Source organism: Armigeres subalbatus, chromosome 2 (assembly GCF_024139115.2).
Source record: "Armigeres subalbatus isolate Guangzhou_Male chromosome 2, GZ_Asu_2, whole genome shotgun sequence".
NCBI classification, from domain to species: domain Eukaryota; kingdom Metazoa; phylum Arthropoda; class Insecta; order Diptera; family Culicidae; genus Armigeres; species Armigeres subalbatus.
Window position 1 is genome coordinate 257,328,105 of NC_085140.1, and position 22,210 is coordinate 257,350,314.

At 39.2% G+C, this 22,210-nt stretch overlaps 1 protein-coding gene and 1 long non-coding RNA gene across 2 annotated transcripts in view; one reads left to right on the top strand and one right to left on the bottom strand.

The window, feature by feature from the left end:
- LOC134212112 (protein bicaudal D) overlaps positions 1 to 16,795 on the bottom strand; it is a 90,714-nt gene extending 73,919 nt beyond the window's left edge. Inside the window, exons 1-2 of the mRNA XM_062689663.1 lie at positions 16,495 to 16,795; positions 15,048 to 15,405 (exon numbers count right to left, since the gene is read on the bottom strand). Of these exons, the coding sequence (XP_062545647.1) occupies positions 15,048 to 15,251 (204 nt within the window). The 5' untranslated portion in view covers positions 15,252 to 15,405; positions 16,495 to 16,795. The remainder of the gene's footprint in view (positions 1 to 15,047; positions 15,406 to 16,494) is intronic.
- Positions 16,796 to 17,293: 498 nt separating this feature from the next.
- On the top strand, positions 17,294 to 19,504 carry LOC134216217 (uncharacterized). The gene is made up of 3 exons (XR_009980557.1): positions 17,294 to 17,535; positions 17,603 to 18,572; positions 18,668 to 19,504. It is a non-coding gene; the product is annotated as an uncharacterized LOC134216217 (long non-coding RNA).
- Positions 19,505 to 22,210: the final 2,706 nt, after the last annotated feature.

The window sequence follows — 22,210 nt, forward strand, 5'->3', positions numbered from 1 at the left end:
CGTCAAAACAAAAAAATCTTTCGAATACCCACAGGAGACTCTAAGGAGTTTTCACGGGATACTTCCTGGAACTTTTCCAAGAAATTTTCCTGAATTTCAACGGAAAACTTCGCAGAGTTTCCGCGGAAAATTGTTCGAAGTTTTTAATGATTTTCTTTGGATTTCTACAGAAAATTCTAATATTTTGTGACATTATTAGGTATAAAAAAGCGTGACAGAGGGGGAGGGAGAGTCTAGAAATCTCAAAAGGTAGTGGACGTTATATTTGAATCGTCCCTTACCTCTTTACTTTTTACGTCGATACTGGCCTTTAAGTCAAAAACCATTTAACCAAGTTCTATCAAGCCGATTTCACCGAAACTGTTATAAGGTAAAAATGGTTTACCCGAAAATGTAGTTTGGCCGACAGCGACATACAGCCGAAAGGGACATTCCGCCGAACTGGTAATTTGACCAAAAAAATTGTATGGCCTAACAGGTCATTTGGTTGAAAATGCCGTTTGGCCGAAAATGTCGTTTAAACGAATAGGTCGAAAATACCGTTTGGTAGGCATAGTCATTTGTCAGAGAGAACCATTAGAGGCCAGTATCATCTTAAAAAGTAGAGAGTAAATGTCATTTGGCCAAACGGTTCGATGTTTTTGACCATAGTTTGAGTCATTGACATTTTCCGTATGACCCGTCGGGCTAAATTACATTTTGGGCCAAATGGTCCCTGTCAAACGATCATTTCAGCCAAATGGCATTTTCGCATTGTTGACCTATTCGGCAAAACGTCCTGTTAGTAATAACGGCTTTTTCGGTCAAATTATCAGTAAGACTGTATGTCGCTTTCGGCCAATGGAATTTCCCAATGACTTTTTATGGACAATACGAAGAATTTTCTGTAGAAATCCAAAGAAATTTCTTAAAAATTCCCAGCAATTTTCCGTTGAGATCCAAAGATTTTTTTTTGCTAAAATCTACATTCTGAACAATCTTCTATGGAGATTCTGCAAACATTTCCTTGGGGATTTCTCGTGAAAACTCCTTAGAGTCTCCCGCGTACATTCAGAAGTTTTTTTTTATTGTCAGATTCTCTGGATGTGATACACTGCGCGGCGTTTGTAATGTTCCCAAATGGGTACTTGCACAAAACTTCAAGCGGCGAATGACTGTCGAAAGGTACGGCCACACCAAACGATACACCGCAATGCTATTCAGCCATAAGAATCAAGTAAACGGGGTGCAGAAAGCGCGGCGGTACCTTTCCTGAAGGGTTCGCCGCGTGCAATTTTGACAAAATCAGACAATATTTATCTTTAGCTATGCCAAACGAACCGTCTTAATTAATCTATGATGAAAAAGTCAACGTTGAAAAATCTCCTCTACCAGTTGCAATCTCCTACAATTCTAATACAATAAGAATACAAAACAATCAGGGCCGTAGCGTGAAATTCCATTGCCCTTGGCGAAACGCTTGTACAATATTTTACATTTGGATAACAATTTTAATTTCAGGAATTGTAGATTGCAGGAAATTCTCCTAAGAATGTTGGAAATTTCGTGGAACGTTTAGACTATTCACAAAATATTCTACGGCCTTAGCAGAGCAAAGCTGAGATATTTGAGAAGAGTGACGGGGGTCAAAATAAAAAAAAATATCGCAATGCACTTTATAAATAATTCTTCAATTATTTCTGAAATCCCTCTGCACTCTATGTACGCATATGGTCAAAGCAGTATGGATTGCCAATTATCCATAAGATTCCTTAAAAACTCTTAAAATTTTAATTAATTCCCGTTTACGTACGTTTGCGCAAATCAAAAGGAAAACATATTTTCGTGAACCCACGCACTTGACCTAGTTGGGTCAATAAAATCCAACTCTAAAATGAGATGGTCAATGGTAAAAGTCGTTGTCGGAGCTAGCTGGATCACGAAAATCGGTTTGGCCGTATTCACCATCGGCCCTATTCGGATCAAAAAATATTCAAAGCCGGTCGAAGATTTAAACGAATATTACTGGACTTAGTTACGTAAAAAAAATCCAACTCTAACGTAAGTAGACCGATGAAAGGTTTACTAAAGACTAAAAAAACGATGATAGGAATCACCACAATGCTGTTTGTTACTCGTCTCTAGAATGGATGTTAGTGGCCCAAATCGCCTTCGAACCTACCCCAACAAACATTGGAAGCTGGTAAAGCATTAAACTATTTAGTGAAAAATAGGCTTCTTCAGCCAAAAAACTATCAAATTCAGCTTAATTTGTTCGTTGAGACTAAGATCAAGAGAAATTCTACTCTGAAGTATGTCAATGGTTCGAAGACACCTGTTAGTTCAATAATTTTAAGCTAAGAAGTGGGTTGATCGATGATCGGAGTCGATATTGGATTAAGTCGTATCAAGAAAACCCCAACTATTGAGTGAGTTGGTTGATGACCAAAATCGACATCGGACCTATTCGAATTAAAAAAAATCCTATAATGGAGTGAGTTTGTCGGTAAATTGTAAGCCCTACTGGGCTCTGTAAATTGTTGAGTCAATTAAATATAATTCTAAATTGAGTGGGTTGGTGGTCGGAGTCGATTTCAGATATAGCAGGAGTAGGAAAAAATACAACTTTGGACCAAAATACAACAATTGGACCAATGATAGTTTTTAGGGAAAACCGTACTTTACAATCACGACAGAAAGGACATTCTTCTCCAATCATACCAACCAACCATTTCAAGCTTTTTAACTCTCATAGATTCCAATGAAGAAGTCAAAATCTATTGTATAATATTCAATGGTTTTGCTTTTATTTTTCATCACTGTGCTAGAACAAGTTTCTGGTTTGCTGGGATCAGAAAAGTCTTATTTTGCGGTCGAAATGAACTTTTTTCAGATCACATGAACATTTTCTGAACAAGACAAGCGAAGAATACACAAAACAGCAAATCAAAAGGACCTTTCCATGGATATTCCAAACTTTTTCTTGAAGAAATTTGAAAGAATTTCTTGTGAAAATCCTAAAGAGTTTCTCATGTAAATTCCGACAAATTTTTCGATGAAATTTAAAAAAAAAATCTCGAAACAAAGTAGTTCCCGAAAATGATTTTCAAATAAATATATATATATCAAATGTCAATCAAATGTAGACCAATTATACTTTGTACAATAAATACTTATTATCTAGTCTATGTGTACTTCAGTCATTACCTAACTTGTCTAGAGAAGAACACTTTTTTTAGATTAGTTTTACTCATCGTTACATCAATTGTTTCACAATGTGCATTATAACATGTCATCATTCTATTTATTGGGCCATTTCTGCCATAGTTTGTTCTTTGATTATTGATATAAAATAGACTTCTATTTCTAAGTGGACGGATAGGGGCGTAAAAATTAATATTTGCCAAAATTTCACTACTATCCACTCTTTGTGCGATAATATCGTTCATGAAAGCTATCATTGAGAATTCCCTGCGTTTTTTGAGTTCTTCTAGGTTAATTAATAAACACCGTGATTCATAAGGAGGCAATGGTAGAGACGTCCACCCTAGTTTTCGGAGCGCAAAAAGTAAAAATTGTTTCTGAACTGATTCTATGCGTTTTACATGTGTTTCATGATACGGAGCCCAAACTACACTGCAGTATTCTAAATGAGGCCTAACATGTGCAACGTACAAAGTTTTGATTGTGTAAGGATCATTGAAATTATAACTGAATCTTTTGATAAAACTAAGCATGTTGCTTGCTTTATAGATAATATTATTATAGTGATCTATAAACGATAGTTTGGAGTCCAGAATGATACCTAAATCTCTAATTAGTTTGCATCTTTCAACTGTTTTCTGACCTATGTATATTTGTTCTTGTGCCGTATTGATCTTTCTTGTAAACGAGATTGAATGGCACTTTTTCATATTCAGTTGTAACAGATTTTTCTTACACCATTGATAAAAATCGTTGATTTCATTTTGAAACACTAGTAGATCAGATTGCTTATGTATTTCTAAAAAGAGTTTCATGTCATCTGCGTAAATTGAAACATTCAGGTAATTCAAAACATGATTCACATCGTTGACGAATAAGATGAATAACAATGGACCAAGGTGGGATCCTTGTGATACTCCAGATGTAACCTTAACTTGTTTTGACAAACATCCATCAAATCTTACTCTCTGGGTTCTGCCAGTCAAATATGATTCAATCCATTTTATTAACCTGAGATTGAGGCCTGGAATTTTCCCACTGCTAACGTCAACATCGCTGGTTGGACAATACCTAAAGGAGTCGAGCTCGCCGATCCATCGTTTTGTGTGTCATCAGAAATGGATCTAGTTCTTGGAATTGCAGCATTTTTTGACTATTTCGACTCTGGAAGAAAGATCGAGCTTGGAGCGAAACATCCAGCATTCATGACTCTGTATTCGGTTGGATTGTCAGTGGAGGATTTTCCGAACATAATCAAAGTTTACAAAGCAGCTGTAACATCGCCACTACAGATCGATTAGAAGATCTTCTAACTCGGTTCTGGGCCATGGTGGAAGCAGACTCCACGAATAGTTATTCCCCCGAAGAATCTCGCTTTGAAGCCATCTTCTCGAAAACAGTTCAACGCAGATCTGATGGCCGCTATTCCGTAGCACTTCCCAAGGATGAAAATGCCATTTCCAGGTTAGGAGAATCCAAGGAGATCGCACGCCTCCTGTAAGACTGCTTCGGGATTGGTGTTGAACGAGGTATTGCTGGTAGGGCCAGTAATTCAACAGTCTCTCTGATCAATTACCCTTCGTAGTTGCACGAAACAGATTCTCTTGGTGGCGGACGTTGAGAAGATGTTCCGGCAGATATTTGTGCACCCCGAGGATAGGCCATTCCAATCTATTCTCTGGCGTCCGTCCCCTCTGGTGGAGGTATGTGTGTACGAGCTGAACACCGTAATCTACGGATCGAAACCGGCGTGGCATCCTGAGGAAAATTTTGAAAATCCAATAAAACCATGGTCTCTTATTAGAAATCCAGAAATTTCAATAAACTATAATTTCTAAATCCCAGACTTTAGTATTGAAGTTATTAAAAAATCGGTGTGCAAATAATCTCGAGTTAAAAAAAAACCTTTAAAATCTTATTAGTTTTGTTTGTTTTAGACTAGCAGACCCGACGAACTTCGTTTCGCTTAAAATTCATTTATTTTCTGGTTAGGTTTCGAGTTATGCAGGAATTTATACTTTATTTGTATGGGAGCCTCCCTTTCCAAAGTAGGAAGGGGTCTCGAACCATCTTAAGAACCTTCCCCGGCCCCAAAAAACCCTGCATACAAATTTTCACGCCGATCGGTTCAGTAGTTTCCGAATCTATAAGGTTCAGACAGACAGAAATTCATTTTTATGTATATAGAAGATATAGAAGATATAGATTTAAAAAATCCGACCAATCCCCTTCCCCTCGGATATGTTACCTTGCCGCGGTGGGTCGGCTTACGCCATTAGCACTGATATGGCAACCAAAGACATATCCTGTCGTGGTGGTATCACATGTTGATTATTTTTTCTGGCATTGACGCACTAATTTACGGAATTTGCATGTGATCCAACGGATCTCGTGTCTTAGAGCCTTGAATGGTAGTGCAGTCAGGCAGAGGCCTTTTTCATCAGTGATAATGATGTGAGTTCTCTTCTTTTCGGCAATACTTTTCTGATGCGTTCCCTGTGACGATGAGTCGTAGCCACGCTTACATTTAGCTAGCTAGGCATTTATTTAAAAAAAAACAAAGTATTCAAGACATTCGTAGGGAATCGACTGCTGGATTCACTGAGTAGAAGTTTTTTCCAAAACTAGGAACGTGGTGCCAGTTTTATTTTGTTATGCCTCACTTCGAAGAGCAATAATAAAAAATACCACACATTATAATGATGGTATATGAACAATCTTATGACGGCTTCATTCACGATAATTTTTACTAATAGTAGGGAATAGGCGTGATGAAGCTTTACTTTTCCACCGAAAAGTGAATCTTATAGCTGATTCATAACTGATCATTAGTACATGATAGATAATGACAGTTAGTTTGGAAACGATCAAGCTACTTATTAGAACATTTTTTTTTTTTTTTTTTTTTTGTCTTTATTAAGGAGACTTTCAGCCCGAGGCTGGCTCGTCTCCGATTATTAGAACATAATAATAATAATAATACCTTGACAAAGGAATAACAATAAAATAGACTAAATGCACGAACAGTTTCCACTTTCTACAAGACATAACTTACATTGTGTTTGATAGTATTGACACAGGATGAACCAATAACTTAGGCAAACAAAGTAATTCAAGGAACGCATACTTCATACCTTCTGACCATAAAGACAAGAATGACATCGTACAGATCAATCTATATGATTCGGCAATTGAGCCTCCGAAATAAACGAAAGATTTAAAAAAAATCTATATGATTAGGAATGAGATAATGGGAGAGAGCATCTATAGGCGAATTTGAGTAAAGCTCATCGATCATTTCGACATCTGGTGGTCGTCACAACAACCACGAAAAAAGTGTCGTTGGCCAAAAAAGTGCATTGGCAGCATACAGAGGGAGTACGATTTTCGCGTTTTCTGGTTAATCCAACCATTTATGAAAGCTGAAATAGTCGAAAACTGGAAGAAAATTTTGTTTTCTTTGGGGTGAGCTTCCATCCCGTGGGTGCTTGCATATGATTTTTCCGATTAAATAGCACATCTCTTGCAGTGCCTCCACCGCACTATCTTGGTTATGAATTCCCGGATTTTTAATTCGCGGCTTATTTGCGTGGGATTCCTTTTCAACAGCTGCTTAAAGATTGTAAGAAGCCATTGCCAGTGGAAAACATGTGATAACATACCAAAAAATGAAGTAAATTTTATGGAGAAAATTTGATTTTGAATGTAAATAATCGCTTCTGACGACTTTTCTCCCAAACTCTCGCAGCGCACTCTACCACTGGATCCTTCTCGAATTCGCCTATTAGAGTTGTAAATGTAATGTCTTTTGAGCCAGTTCAACAGTGTCTTAATGACGACATGATCCTTGTACGGCTGGAAAACTGCTTCAAAAGTTATTGTCATTTTTTATAAATCGGAGATTGAACACTTTCTTATACTTGATAAAAAAAAACTTCCGATTCAGTTTCTTCGATGAAGCATTGGGCAACATGTTCAATGTGAGTTGAAAAAACTGCTTCGGTCGATTTCGAGCGCGTACAATGACAATAGACGTCTAAATAACATAAAAACTGACAAAATAGTTTGACTCTGACAAGAAAATGACAAAAATGACTTTAAACTATAACGATGTTAGTTAGCATGAGACCTGTCTGACTATTTATGAACGTAATTCCCTCTGATTCAGTTGCAACAGCGTCTTCTTGGACGACATGTTCCGTGTACGGCTGGCAATCTGCTTCGAAAGGAATTATGCTACGGCAGGGCCGGATTTATGGAGGGGCCGGGGGGCCGTGGCCCCGGGCCCCCACAAATCTTATGTACCAAAATCAATCTTTTTGGTACATTTTGGGGCTCCCACATACCGGTCATCGGACCGGATAGTCTGCACACCGTATCGAATGACAACGGCCAACGATGCATAAACTTCGCAGCCTCCCGCGGAATGGTAGTCCGAAGCACCTTCTTTCCCCGCAAAAATATCCACAAGGCCACATGGAGATCACCTAACCAAGAAACGGAAAACCAAATCGACCACGTTCTAATCGACGGTAAATTCTTCTCCGACATCACGAACGTCCGCACTTACCGCAGTGCGAATATTGAATCCGACCACTACCTCGTTGCAGTATGCCTGCGCTCAAAACTCTCGACGGTGTACAACACGCGTCGAAGTCGGACGCCGCGGCTTAACATTGGGCGACTACAAGACGGTAGACTAGCCCAAGAATACGCGCAGCAGCTGGAAGTGGCACTTCCAACGGAAGAGCAGCTAGGCGCAGCATCTCTTGAAGATGGCTGGAGAGATATTCGATCCGCCATTGGTAGCACCGCAACCGCTGCACTTGGCACGGTGCCCCCGGATCATAGAAACGACTGGTATGACGGCGAATGTGAGCAGTTAGTGGAAGAGAAGAATGCTGCATGGGCGAGATTGCTGCAACACCGCACGAGGGCGAACGAGGCACGATACAAACGGGCGCGGAACAGACAAAACTCGATTTTCCGGAGGAAAAAGCGCCAGCAGGAAGATCGAGACCGTGAAGAAACGGAGCAACTGTACCGCGCTAATAACACACGAAAGTTCTATGAGAAGTTAAACCGTTCACGTAAGGGCCACGTGCCACAGCCCGATATGTGTAAGGACATAAACGGGAACCTTCTTACGAACGAGCGTGAGGTGATCCAAAGGTGGCGGCAGCACTACGAAGAACACCTGAATGGCGATGTGGCAGACGAAGATGGCGGTATGGTGATCGACCTGGGAGAACGCGCGCAGGACATAATTCTACCGGCTCCTGATCTCCAGGAAATCCAGGAGGAGATTGGCCGGCTGAAGAACAACAAAGCCCCTGGGGTTGACCAACTACCAGGAGAGCTATTTAAACACGGTGGTGAGGCACTGGCTAGAGCGCTGCACTGGGTCATTACCAAGATTTGGGAGGAGGAAGTTTTGCCGCAGGAGTGGATGGAAGGTGTCGTGTCCCATCTACAAAAGGGCGATAAGCTGGATTGTAGCAACTACCGCGCAATCACATTGCTGAACGCCGCCTACAAGGTACTCTCCCAAATTTTATGCCGTCGACTAGCACCAACTGCAAGGGAGTTCGTGGGGCAGTACCAGGCGGGTTTTATGGGCGAACGCTCCACCACGGACCAGGTGTTTGCCATTCGCCAAGTACTGCAGAAATGCCGCGAATACAACGTGCCCACACATCATCTATTCATCGACTTCAAAGCCGCATATGATACAATCAATCGGGACCAGCTATGGCAGCTAATGCACGAACACGGTTTTCCGGATAAACTGACACGGTTGATCAAAGCGACGATGGATCGGGTGATGTGCGTAGTTCGAGTTTCAGGGGCATTCTCGAGTCCCTTCGAAACCCGCAGAGGGTTACGGCAAGGTGATGGTCTTTCGTGTTTGCTATTCAACATCGCTTTGGAAGGTGTAATACGAAGAGCAGGGATTAACACGAGTGGTACAATTTTCAATAAGTCCGTCCAGCTATTTGGTTTCGCCGACGACATAGATATTATGGCACGTAACTTTGAGAAGATGGAGGAAGCCTACATCAGACTGAAGAGGGAAGCTAAGCGGATCGGACTAGTCATCAACACGTCGAAGACGAAGTACATGATAGGAAGAGGTTCAAGAGAAGACAATGTGAGCCACCCACCGCGAGTTTGCATCGGTGGTGACGAAATCGAGGTGGTAGAAGAATTTGTGTACTTGGGCTCACTGGTGACTGCCGAAAATGACACCAGCAGAGAAATTCGGAGACGCATAGTGGCTGGAAATCGTACGTACTTTGGACTCCGCAAGACGCTCCGATCGAATAGAGTTCGCCGCCGTACCAAACTGACAATCTACTAAGACCGGTAGTCCTCTACGGACACGAGACCTGGACGATGCTCGTGGAGGACCAACGCGCACTTGGAGTTTTCGAAAGGAAAGTGCTGCGTACCATCTATGGTGGGGTGCAGAAGGCGGACGGTACGTGGAGGAGGCGAATGAACCACGAATTGCATCAGCTGTTGGGAGAACCATCCATCGTTCACACCGCGAAAATCGGACGACTGCGATGGGCCGGGCACGTAGCCAGAATGTCGGACAGTAACCCGGTGAAAATGGTTCTCGACAACGATCCGACGGGCACAAGAAGGCGAGGTGCGCAGCGGGCAAGGTGGATCGATCAGGTGGAAGATGACTTGCGGACCCTCCGTAGACTGCGTGGTTGGCGACGTGTAGCCATGGACCGAGCCGAATGGAGAAGACTCTTATATACCGCACAGGCCACTTCGGCCTTAGTCTGAATAAATAATAAAATAACATACCGTCGGCCCCGGAGCCCCCTTCCGGCTAAATCCGGTCCTGTGCTACGGTATCATCAAAGGCCTGGTGCAGAGGTTTCTACTCTATTCAGAGTCCCGCCAGTAAACCTTAAAAAAAAATGTTGGGGTTGTATACAAGACACGACCGCTCGACGTAAACTACGTAAAACCAAATATACTTAGTACTCTGAACCAATTGTTCCGCTCTATATAGAAAATAAGGAACTATCCCACCTAAACTACTACCCACCTTTAGCAGCAGTAGGTAGTGAGAAAGTAGGGACACCACTGTCAACAATTGACAATACCCTAAAAGTAGGCAATTACCAAGAATTGGAACGCGCTGCATAGGGAATGCATGATGCATGAAAGAACTGAAATTTTCAATAGTTAAGCGTTGATACTCAACAGTTTCAATAGTACTGGCAAATTGGTGGAGAGTTTGCGAATCGATTGATATATAAATCTTAAGAATCCATTCTCGGGAACTTTTTCAAATCGGCGTATGTAACATTTTGATCGAGCTGAGAAAATAAGCTTGGAAGTTTTCAGATTTTATTTTTATTCCTATTTAGAAACTAATCATTTTTATTGCAATTGAATACACCTCAACGATACATCATGAAAAGGTTCATCGTCACTGACCCTGAAATCTGCACTGCGTGTGAACATTTCAGTTATTTTGATAATAATATATGTTACAACGTTTTGCAACAGATAAATCACATACGTCGTTTTGATACGTCAGCATGACCAAGGTCATGCTACTTTGGTCGAAATGTTACGCTGCTCCGTACGCTGCATTGTTGATACGTCGAAATGTTGCGTCAAGTTGAAACGTTTCACGCACATGCGACAAAAAAATTGCAACACTTACAACACGACGTAACAACATTTGCTGCAGAAAAACAACGTAAAATGTTTTTCTTAACGAAAATCAGAATATTCAAGCAACATGCTTAATTTTGAAATCAGTGATGAAAAAGTACAAGCAGACGCACGTTTTAAACTATTTAGTTGTTTGAAAAAACTTTTTAAAGTACATTTTCTTCTAAGCGGTGTATGTGCAATATTTTCAACAATGATGTTACACCGTTTTGCAAAAAATTGATTTACATTTTTAATAACACATTTTCATGTAGCTTTGAAGATAGGGACACGGCAGGTATTTTCGTCTGTTCGTCATAGTCTCGAAAACCAGTAAAAGAGACGCTTTTTTGTAAAACTCATACGTACCAAATCGTAAGCTCAGGAGAAACGTTCTGCTATAGTGGAGTTCTAGCAAATGTACGTTGCTTTCGTTGGTTTTAGCCCCTACGACGATGGACGGAAATACCTGCCGTGTCCCTATACACATTTTTAGATGAATTTGATGCCATATGCTGTTGAAAACGGGTTTGTTTACAATTTGCGACATACGCCGTTTTGAAAAAGTGCCCGAGCATTGAAAGATAAAAGACCTATTCAAGACAAAATTTTCAAAACGACTTATCTGCTTTTGTAAACAAAGATTCAAACGACGGGTAGCGGAATCCATCACCTACCGATTGATGGTGTTGGTTTGCGTGGGAGACCTATCAGATTCGTCAAATCGTCGTTTGAATCTTTGTTTACAAAAGCAGTTAATTCGTTTTGAAAATTTTGTCTTGTATTAATGTTACAAATCTTACATGATTTCGTGACGGTCCCCACCTTTGAAATTTTCATTTTACACCCTGTATCCGAGTCTTCCCCTTAGACCCGACCAATCCATTCACCTCCACACTAGTTTTTTTGGAATCCAACAGAATCCAATAAACATAGGGGAATTCAAGACAAAATTTTCAAAACGACTTATCTGCTTTTGTAAACAAAGATTCAAACGACGATTTGACGAATCTGATCTGATAGCTCTCCCACGCAAACCAACACCACCAATAGGTAGGTGAAGGTTTCCGCTACCTGGGCCCTGTAGCATAATCAGACTAATAATATTAGCTACGAGTTACAAGTTACAAGTCAACAAATTACAAGTACTTGTAATTTGCGTCGCATAATAATGTTTTGCCAACTAATAATATTAGTACTTGTAATATTAGTAAGGTTGAAATTACAAGTCCGTCAGGTTCATTTACCTGTCAAAATTCATCCGACAGTTCACTGTCAATGCGGAGGTAAACGATTTGTTTACGTTTGTTTGCAAATTTGTGAATAGAATATATATTTTGACTGCGATAGGTATGCACGGAACACTCTCTGTAAATTTATTGATTCCGCGGTTTAAGCTGGCTTCGTGGTATTGGCATTTTTAACCAAGCCAATGTAATGCACACTGGAGTCGTTTTTACGTGGTCTTTGGGATTGACTTAAGTTTTAATTAGGGCGATTTGTAAGTTCCGCGAACGTATCCTCCATGATAAATCAAATCCCGCTAGACTTGTTTGTTGTTGGTTTTTGAAGAGGGTTTAATTTACGTGTATTGTAAGACTTATGCGGGTTTAAATTTTGCTTCTAATTCGATTATGAAATTCGAACGATTTCTTTTTAGTTCAACATACTAACTAATGAAAATATCGTAATAAATTCATCATAAAACAATATGCATGGTCTTAAACGAGATTGTTTAGTATAATAATACAATAATACAAATTTAAGTAAATTAATATATTCTCAATTTTGAGATGAATAAAGTCAACTTTGGGTAAACTAAACTCAGCTTTGGTTAATATGTTTTAAGTGGATTAAGTTAAACTACTAAGCGTTAGGAAACTCATTTTACTCAAAATTGGGTTATTGGTCCAAAGTACGGATTTGAGCTAAAACAATCCACTTTTGAGTAGTTTTGGGTTTCTGTGTACTGCATAATTGCTAATAATCTTTAGCGCTCCACCATTTGAATACTTGATGTCAGCACTTAAATTACTTCTACTATATCCAAAGTAATTTGACAATAAATTTTCAAAATTCTCAGTGTTATATGGGAACGAGAAATTTATTTTTAGTGCACAGTATTTCATTATATGGTAATTTGAAGCAACTAGAATAATAGTTTCTTTCTCTGTTAAGTTGTTAAAAACAATAAAACTATGCATAATTACTTTGCACAACTAAAATAATAAAATAAAAGCTACTTGTAAATTAAATTACAGCACCATTCATACTTGTAAAAGAAACTACAAGCCAACGCTAATAATTTCTACTTGTATTTTCTTTATGCAACAGTTACTTGTAAATTCCACTAATATTATTAGTGCCGTTTACTTGTAATATTAGTCTTGTAAATTCATACTTGTAGATTCATTATGCAACAGAAAAATACAAGTTACAAGCTACTTTACTAATATTATTAGTAAAATTTCGATTATGCTACAGGCCCCTGCTGTTGGTGGTGCTGATTTGCGTGGGAGAGCTATCAGATTCGTCAAATCGTCGTTTGAATTTTTGTTTACAAAAGCCGGTAAGTCGTTTTGAAAATTTTGTCTTGAATTGTTCCATTTCCCATCTCACTGAACATATATTAATCTCATCGCAAAACAAAGATATATAGCACCAATCTCGTCGCTTCTTTCAGCTAACAGGCGTGCTCACTGATTAAAAAAATCACCAAAATAAGAAACAAACCAAATTCCTTTTCATTGCTTTGTTTTTGATGGGATGGAAATAGGAGCTATGGGATGAAGTGCCGAACCGAAGAAATATGATATTTCTGAAATAATGTCAATAAAAAGTTTTGAATTTAGTGGCTGAGGCTGTTCACCATCTTTGTCACCGAAGGGTATTAAGGTCACTCCTGACGGAATCCAAGATTAATGGGTCAAACACAATTGATACGTTTGCGTGCGTTTTGACAGTTTTCCCATGGGAAAGGTGCTCGCGTTTTCGGGGGCACACCACTCGATACGGACGCAACGCCCAACTGTCATTTTTATTATTTCACGCATGCTGCGACGCAGCAAAGCTAAATCAACAAAAATAACAGTTGTGCGCCGCCTCTGAATCGAGTGATGTGCCCCCGAAAACGCGAGCACTTTGGAACTTGGATTCCGTCAGGAGTGACCAATGCTTACCAACAGACGTGGATCTGGTTCCAATTCTCAGCCTTTCGCATTTTAACAAATTCAGCATAGCATAGTTACACTGTACTTCGTAAATCACAAAATCATGATGGACGTGATTGTTTACATATGAAATTTTTGCTGGCTTTGCAAAAATTTACATTTTCAATGGCTTATCGTTCATATTCTTAAGTTTCAATGAAATAGGCAAATTGTTGGAGAGTGTCCGAGTCGATTGATATATAAATCTTAAAAATCCATCGAAAGATAAAGGCGCTAGTAACGTTCGAAATCTTCCCTTTCAGCGTAACGCTCTTTCCAAAAATCTAAATGACACTCATTATAGTAAAGAAAGACGTAAGTCCTACGTCAAAAAGTGTGACGAAGGGGGGAGGCGTGACGTACTGTATGGATCTTCCCATGTCTTCCTCTCGTTATTGTTTTCCAAGAAAATGTCTAGTTACAGATCAAACATTTTAAATAAGCGAATGATTTTAAATCACAAGTAAGATTATTGATTACACACTAACTTTGCTATCCTTTTCTGACTGTAAGGACTTGGCCAGCGCCATTATTGATCTACATTCGAAAGGACGAAAGCTGCTTTGAGATTTGATGGAAAACCCTTCGAATCTTAGTGCAATTTACACCAGTTTTGATTGAAATTCTGAAATGATCATTTTAATTGCAACCCTTCATTATATGTATAAAAATTAACTAAATCAATGCATTTACACATTTATATTCATCACAATTATTTTTCGATCAAAAATTCTGTATTTTCAAAAGGTAAAATTGCACCCCTCTGTACACCATACTGCAATGATATTCCAACTAATGGACTCATGTGGTGTCTCGCCAGATGACGTGATCGGTTTGTTCGAATTTCATTCGCTTCGCACACCTGACTGCACTTTCCATGTCGATGGAGCTTGTCAGCGGCGAGCAAAGTGTGAATAAAATGTATCACGCAATGAAATAGTTGCGACACATTAAAACAAATCTACATACCTCTTGTGTGATTTCCAGCTCGTGCCTCGCATTCTCGTACAGCGCTTCCAGTTCCTCGCACTTGGACTGCAACGACTGCTTCTCTTCCAGCAGTCCCAGCCCGTACTTGGCCGACTGGATGTTCTCGCTACTGGCCTGATCGAGTTCCCGGTTCAGGCGCTCGTTTTCCGCCCGCAGAACCTCCAAGTCATTGAGTGCTGCCATCTTTTTCGGATGTTCCTCCGTCCAGACAACAACCTTAGTTCCCCCTGCACCAGCAGCAGCAACAGCAGCAACACTTTCCACCCAGCACACCCAACTTTTATTGTTGCCCAATAATTTTCACACAGCGACACGAAACGTTCCTCTTCAGTGGAACCTAAAAAATCAACAACGGAGATCAAAAACGCATAGGAAAAAAAATTTTCACTCTGCCACAATACAATTATTTCATCAATTCTCATCCGTCCAAATCATCATCACAGTTTCGCGTTTCGCTGGCGTTGCACTTGGCTGGACATCAGGGTGGCCCGTTGAATTATGCTCAATATTGGAAAAGTAATCGAATTTAAAAATAACTAAATCGTTAAAGTTAAGGTTTTATCAGAGGTTGAGGAAATCGACAATTATTAAGCTCTGATAAGTCTAAAAGATGAAGTGCATAAAATTACATTTGCAAGGTGTTGTAAACAACAATTCAGTCAAGCCCGTAGTTTTTTACTTTGCATATATAACTAAGTTGAGTTTCTTTACCAATTCTCTCATAGGTAGACCATATAATACTACCGTTAAAAAAGTATATTATTCACCATTATTTTTTTTAAATAGTCCATCATTTAAGAGCAATTTTAAGCCTGTTAGTAAAAACCGCTGGCAATACATACACTAGGCACAATTTTTACGTGGTATGATTTTCACAAAACATTGAGTTCACCCACGAAAATCCACCAAAAATCGAAAAAATCGGCTGGTGTTTAAAAAGTTGTAGAAAATGAGTTGAACTGGAAAATTTATCAGTATATGTATCAAAAATTTAATTATTTAACAATGTAATAAAATCTGCCTAAAAATTAAATGAAATTCGTTAATTGCGTAACGCATTGCATAGCGTTATACGGCACGGCACTTTGATTAACGTTTTACATACAGTCGTGGTTTCACAATCCATCTATTTTTTTTATTTTTATTTTTTTTTCCAAGAGCTGAAGCTTAACTTCTTCCAACATTGAGTTTTTTTGGGACACCCTGCTCGGTGCGGAACAAGACCAGAAAAAAAGATGAAAAATTCACTCTCTTCACTGGTCGTCACTTTTTCTCGGCTCGTTTTCTTCGCCAGCTTTCCACCGAAACTGCAAATTTCCTGCACTTTCATTCGCCACCTGCATCCGACTGACGAAATTGGTCACTTTTCCACCTTCAGCACCATTTATTTCACCGAAAAAACCCAATTTTGCATTCCAGTTTTCACCTGCTGAACGCTGGGCCGAGGACGACGATGGAGGAATGTTTCACTTCTTTTCCTGATGGTTCCTCTCCTCGCAGTGACAACGCATCATGAAAAGTGCGAGTTCGAAGGAAAACTGGACTTTTGCTTGCTCTCTGGCTGCCTGTACCGTGGTGACTGACGGCGACTGTGTAACATGAAAATGAAAATTCCGATGTTGAAGAAAACTACGTGCGCGAACGAGAAAGGAAAACGGCTACTGGCGAAAGTTTTCCACCTTCGAAAAACGCGAGACTGTCGACAGTGTGCGGGTGAAAATTTTACATGGAAGACCGAGAGCTGGCGGAAGGAAAACATTCCGATGCGCAAGTGACAGCTGTCATGCGGATGTCAAAATAAAATCGCTGAAATTCAGGTCCGTTTACACGAATCTCGTCTCTCATTTGAAAACGACGCATTGAGCCCAGTATCCACTTAAAAAGTAGAGAGGTTACGGAATTTTGTTCAATATTACCAAGCGGAATTTTGACAACTGATCTGCATGGAGCAAAATGTCACTTTTACTTGCGGAATGGTCCAATGCACCGAATGAACACAATGACGTTTGAGACGGGCGCTGTTTACTAAAAATGAACACTTGCATGAACTCGATGAATGAAAAGTATTCATTCTTAGTAAACAGCGCCCGTCTCAAACGTCAATGATGAACTCGGTGCATTGGACCATAATCGAGCAGATTATTTTTCCGAAAGTAAAGTGACAGCTCTCATTAGTTTGCGTGGGAACCTTACAAATTCCCTTTTTGATTTTTGTTCTTTTCAGGTGGATACTGTTGAACACTCAGAAATATAAGTAATCTAGAAAAGGTTTGAAATTAATCTAATTGATTATACTTTAAAATTATAAGCGCTTAGTATAAACATCTATACTATCTATAATTAAAATGTATACTATGGCAGGATAACGCAAACTTATTTTGCTTTTGTATTCTGTCTCTTGATATTTTTTTCGCGCGTGGTTTATTTGCATCGAGTTGCCGTAATTTTCGGCCAAATAATTAAAAAAGTGAGAAACTGGTATTTCCAATGTCTAATACGAGAAGCTTATTTCAATTCTCTGATTCTTTTTGTAGACTCGCCATTTGACAACATGCAGAAACGGAGATGGAAGTTGCAAGCTGGTATTTAAAGTGACCAGAAATGATCGACACCGGAGGAGATTCCTTGGCTGATTCTAGTGGCCATCATTCAACCTGAAAGTTCGTCGATAAAGTCGTTTGATTTTTGTTTTTCTGAAGATCGTTTGTGGTTAAAAATTCATTGTGGAATGCAAGGGGAACGACACAAATTATTCCAACCTGAAATTTCCCACAAAATAGACGACAAAACCTGCATACGACATGCCGGTATTTGCAATATTTTTCAGGGTTTGGGTTTGGGTTTGGCTTGGAAAAACTTGTGTCGTTTCCCTTGCCTTGGTGGAATGGTTCTCTGACAAAGCAGTGAGTGATAAATAAGCTGCCGGAGGACTTTGTAAAATATGAAACAGATTACGGAAATGCAAAAACAATGTGGTTAGTATATTGATTTGCGTCACGGATGGGGAAAAACGTTTTGTGTTGAAACATATTTCCATGGTGTATACTATTCCTTCATGCATTGAACTATTGTACACTCAGAAATGAAATAAATCCGTAATGGATTTGAAATTAAACTTTTTAGTCATATTTGACGTTTATACATTGCATAGTTTAAAAAGTATACTTTCGCACATTATTTTTTATACTAAGTCAGATTAACGCAGCAGTATTTTAGATAGAATTTTGTCTTCTGCGAAATTTCATATTCTCTTCCATTTACTTGATTCACCCAGTTGAGTCGTAGCGTTGTTGCGAAGAAATTACAGATTTTTGTGAGAAAGGTGTAGGTTTGCGGCCATTACCATTGGGAGAAAAGCATCTTAACTAGAAGATAATGGCACTGCCAGTCACTCCAGCTCCAGGAGCTGCAATCTCCGACATCGTCCCAACAGGGGGAGAAATTGCGCAGCGGCAAAATTTGAGTACGCTTGGAAGGCTTCGAGACAGCGGTGCCGGTGGAATTGTAAGTAGTATTATTCAAAGTTCACTCCTAGACTATCATCGATAGTTTGATCCAAATGCACTACAAACATAAACTAAATTGAAAAATATTTTCAGATTCAGGCGCAAAATCAAAATCTATAACCTCCCGGCTAGCACCAGGTAGCTGTTCACCGAGCTCTTTTTCCTAGTTAAACGGACCAACACCGCATCCAAAGCTCGATCCATGATAGTTTTTCTGGGCAAACAGACACTTCTCTGTTTATGGACACGGGCGCTATCGCGAATGGCACATATTTTAATATCCATGCAACAGTGCAATTTCTCCCTTCCGGAATTTATTAGCGGTTTCGGTCGATTATCCGAAAAAGGATCGTACAACTGGATTCGATTATTATACCCTAGAGAAGCGCATGATCGATGACAAAGATAACGAGCGACAATTGATTACGAGCCGGATGCTTTGGCCGAGGTCTACAATAGTCATCAATCGCTGTTACTCGAAGTTCTGTTGGAGGACAGCTCAGCACAGGATCAAGACCAGCGGTACCCATCCACCCCCAGTTAATCGAATAGGTTCCGACTTCTTAGCTCCGGTGGGCTTCCCGAGCAATTCTCTCATTTACAAGTCTCATTTGTGCGAACATTTGTGTATTTTATTGCATGATTTTAATAAAATAATAATTACTTTCTCTGTGTACAAACTATCCTTTCATTTTAATTTTTCCAATAAGAAAAACTAAAGAAAAACGAACTAACCTAGAAACTATAGACAAATCGAAAGTAAACTAAACATTAATAAAGCGTATTTATACTAACGAACGTTTTTCTTAAATTTATACTATGACAGTATTGTAGGTTTGAATACGAGCATGGGGTCAACCAGGCGAATAGTCGTTTAGAATGACTTTTAAACTATTTAGTATAAATATATTTCTGAGTGTATATTGATGATTAAAGAACTAATAAAAATGAAAATATATTTATTTAGCCTTTTATTTAATCTATTAGATAAGTGAAATAATGAAAACAAACCAACATAACCTAAAAACTTTGAACCCGATTGAAAATAAACTAAAATGCCATAAAGCTGACTTATACTAAATCACAATATTTTAAAGTTATACTATCCAGGTATTACTCGATGAAATACGAATTTGGTGTCAACCAGGCGAATAGCCATTTAGCATGACTTTTAATCTTTTTGGTATTAATATATTTCTGAGTGAAGAAATTTCTTTTCAACTTTTTACTTTTCCGATTCAGTAAACGGAATTAAACATGGGATTGGGATAGAAAAAGGAATTTCTTTTGAACACGATACCAACCTTTAAAAATAAAAATAGGGGTGCGGCCAGAGTAGACGCGAAGTGCCCACACTGTTAGATGACTTTACCCATTAATGGGTACTGTGTTATTGTTGATATTATTCCCACCGTGAAAAATTCACCCATTTTCTTGAAAAAGTGCCACTACCCATTTTAATGAGTAGTGGCGCTTTTTGAAGAAAATGGGTGAATTTTTCACGGTGGGAATAATATCAACAATAACACAGTACCCATTAATGGGTAAAGTCATCTAACCGTGCAGGGGACTGAAGAGAATATGCCACCAAACCGGACCGCGCGATTGAGCACTCGCGCTGCGACGCGAGTCGCGACAATTTGAAATATTTCATTAGTAGTGCGCATCATGCGCACTAATCAGAAATGAGTTGCTACATCTGATAACTGCACAGCAAAAATTATTAGGGGGATTCACTTAACGGCGTAGGTTGCTGCGTATCTGATTATAGAAATGTTTCACACCCAATCACAAGGGACATATTTCAAATCGCCTATGAAACATTTCCATAAACAGATACACAGCAACCTACGCCGTTAAGTGAATCCCCCTATTATAAAATCCATCGACGTAATTTACGCGATGTAACGGAAAACCAATGTAAATGCTAAAAATAGATACATTATAGCATCTTTTTGTATGCACTATAGAGCTTGCTGACGTTTGATCATCTTTCTCTTGTACGCGCACAGAATAAATAGGATTTGTTTTCATCGGGAAACGCTTCGGAAGCGTTTCCCGATGAAAACAAATTCTATCCCCTCCGTGCGCGTGCAAGAGAAAGATGATTAACGTCAGCAAGCCTTATTACATCGTCCATCAATTACACAAACCCGAAACCTGTCTGTTGGCTGCACATAGTATTTGTGTAATAATCAAATATTTAGAAACGTAATATTACATAGAAACAGCTGCAACCAAATGATTCTAATATATTTGTGTATTATTACACAAGTTCTGTGTGATATCACATTTGAAGATAATGCAAATTTAAATCTAGCAGCACTGCCTCAGATGTCGTTTCACTTCGATGTCGATGCCGGTCGTTCGGTTGTTCCGTTCGCAAAGGAAACAAATTTCATTGTTTGTTTTGCGTTTTTCGTGACAAAATGCGGAAAAATCATGAAATGGCCATCTACTACACCTTCAAGAGAACCAGGTTGGTGCCGCCACCAAAGGTAACTTGAATATGTAAAATTTGATGTTTCTAAACGATATCACACCACAATTTTCTAACCTCTTTTCGTATTCCTTTTAGGCCTTCATATCGACATTGTGCTGAACTAGCCTTGGAACCAGTAGGCGACTCCGACGGTGATCCGCAAGCATCATCAGAACGATGGTCCACAGACACCAGGTGTTGGAATATCAGGTAGTGTGCGACGCTTCGCTGTAGATCGAAGATGGATAAGAAGCGGGCGCCGGTTAGTTGTAGTTGCTCTTTGGTATAGATTAAGGAAGTTTGTTATGGATTATTCTATATATTGTATATATTGTATATATTGTATATATTGTATATATTGTATATATTGTATATATTGTATATATTGTATATATTGTATATATATAAGATTCGAAATAAAATTCTTGGGGGATTCTCAATTTCAATACAATTATTCTAAGAATCCCAACGCAATCCTTTGGGGATTCCCAACGGAAGTTCTTTGGGGATTCTCAACAAAATCCTTTGGCAATTTACAACGGATTTATGGTGTTTTGCAACGGTATCTTTCAAGGATCCCCAACGAAATCTTTAAGATTTCAATACAATTATTCTAAGAATCCTAACGCAATCCTTTGAGGATTCCCAAAGAAATCTTTTGAGGATTCCCAACGGAATCCCTCGAAGATTCCAAACGGAATCCTTGGGCAATTCACAACGGATTTATTTGATGTTTTCTAACGAAATCTTTTGGGGATTCCTAGCGAAATATTTTGAAGATTCTCGGTGAAATCCTTTGAAGTTTCTCAGTTTTAATACAATTTTTATAAGAATCCCAACGCAATCCTTTGGGGATTCGACACGGACACGGACTATTTTCAACGGAATCCTTTGCCGATTCCCAAAGAAATCTTTTTTTTCCCATTTAAGGATTTGCAACGGAATCTTTTGAGGATTTCCAATGGAATCCCTTGGGAATTCCAAACGGAATCTGTGGTTAATTAGGGATGGAACATAGTAGGCTTCGTATTTGGAAAATCAATTTGATAAAAATACTTTGTGGATTCCCAACGCTAAAGGTCTTAATCGTCTAAAACCCACCCGTGTAAAAAAATAACTGGGTGTACTAGGTTCACCAAAGAGTTGGGATAGCT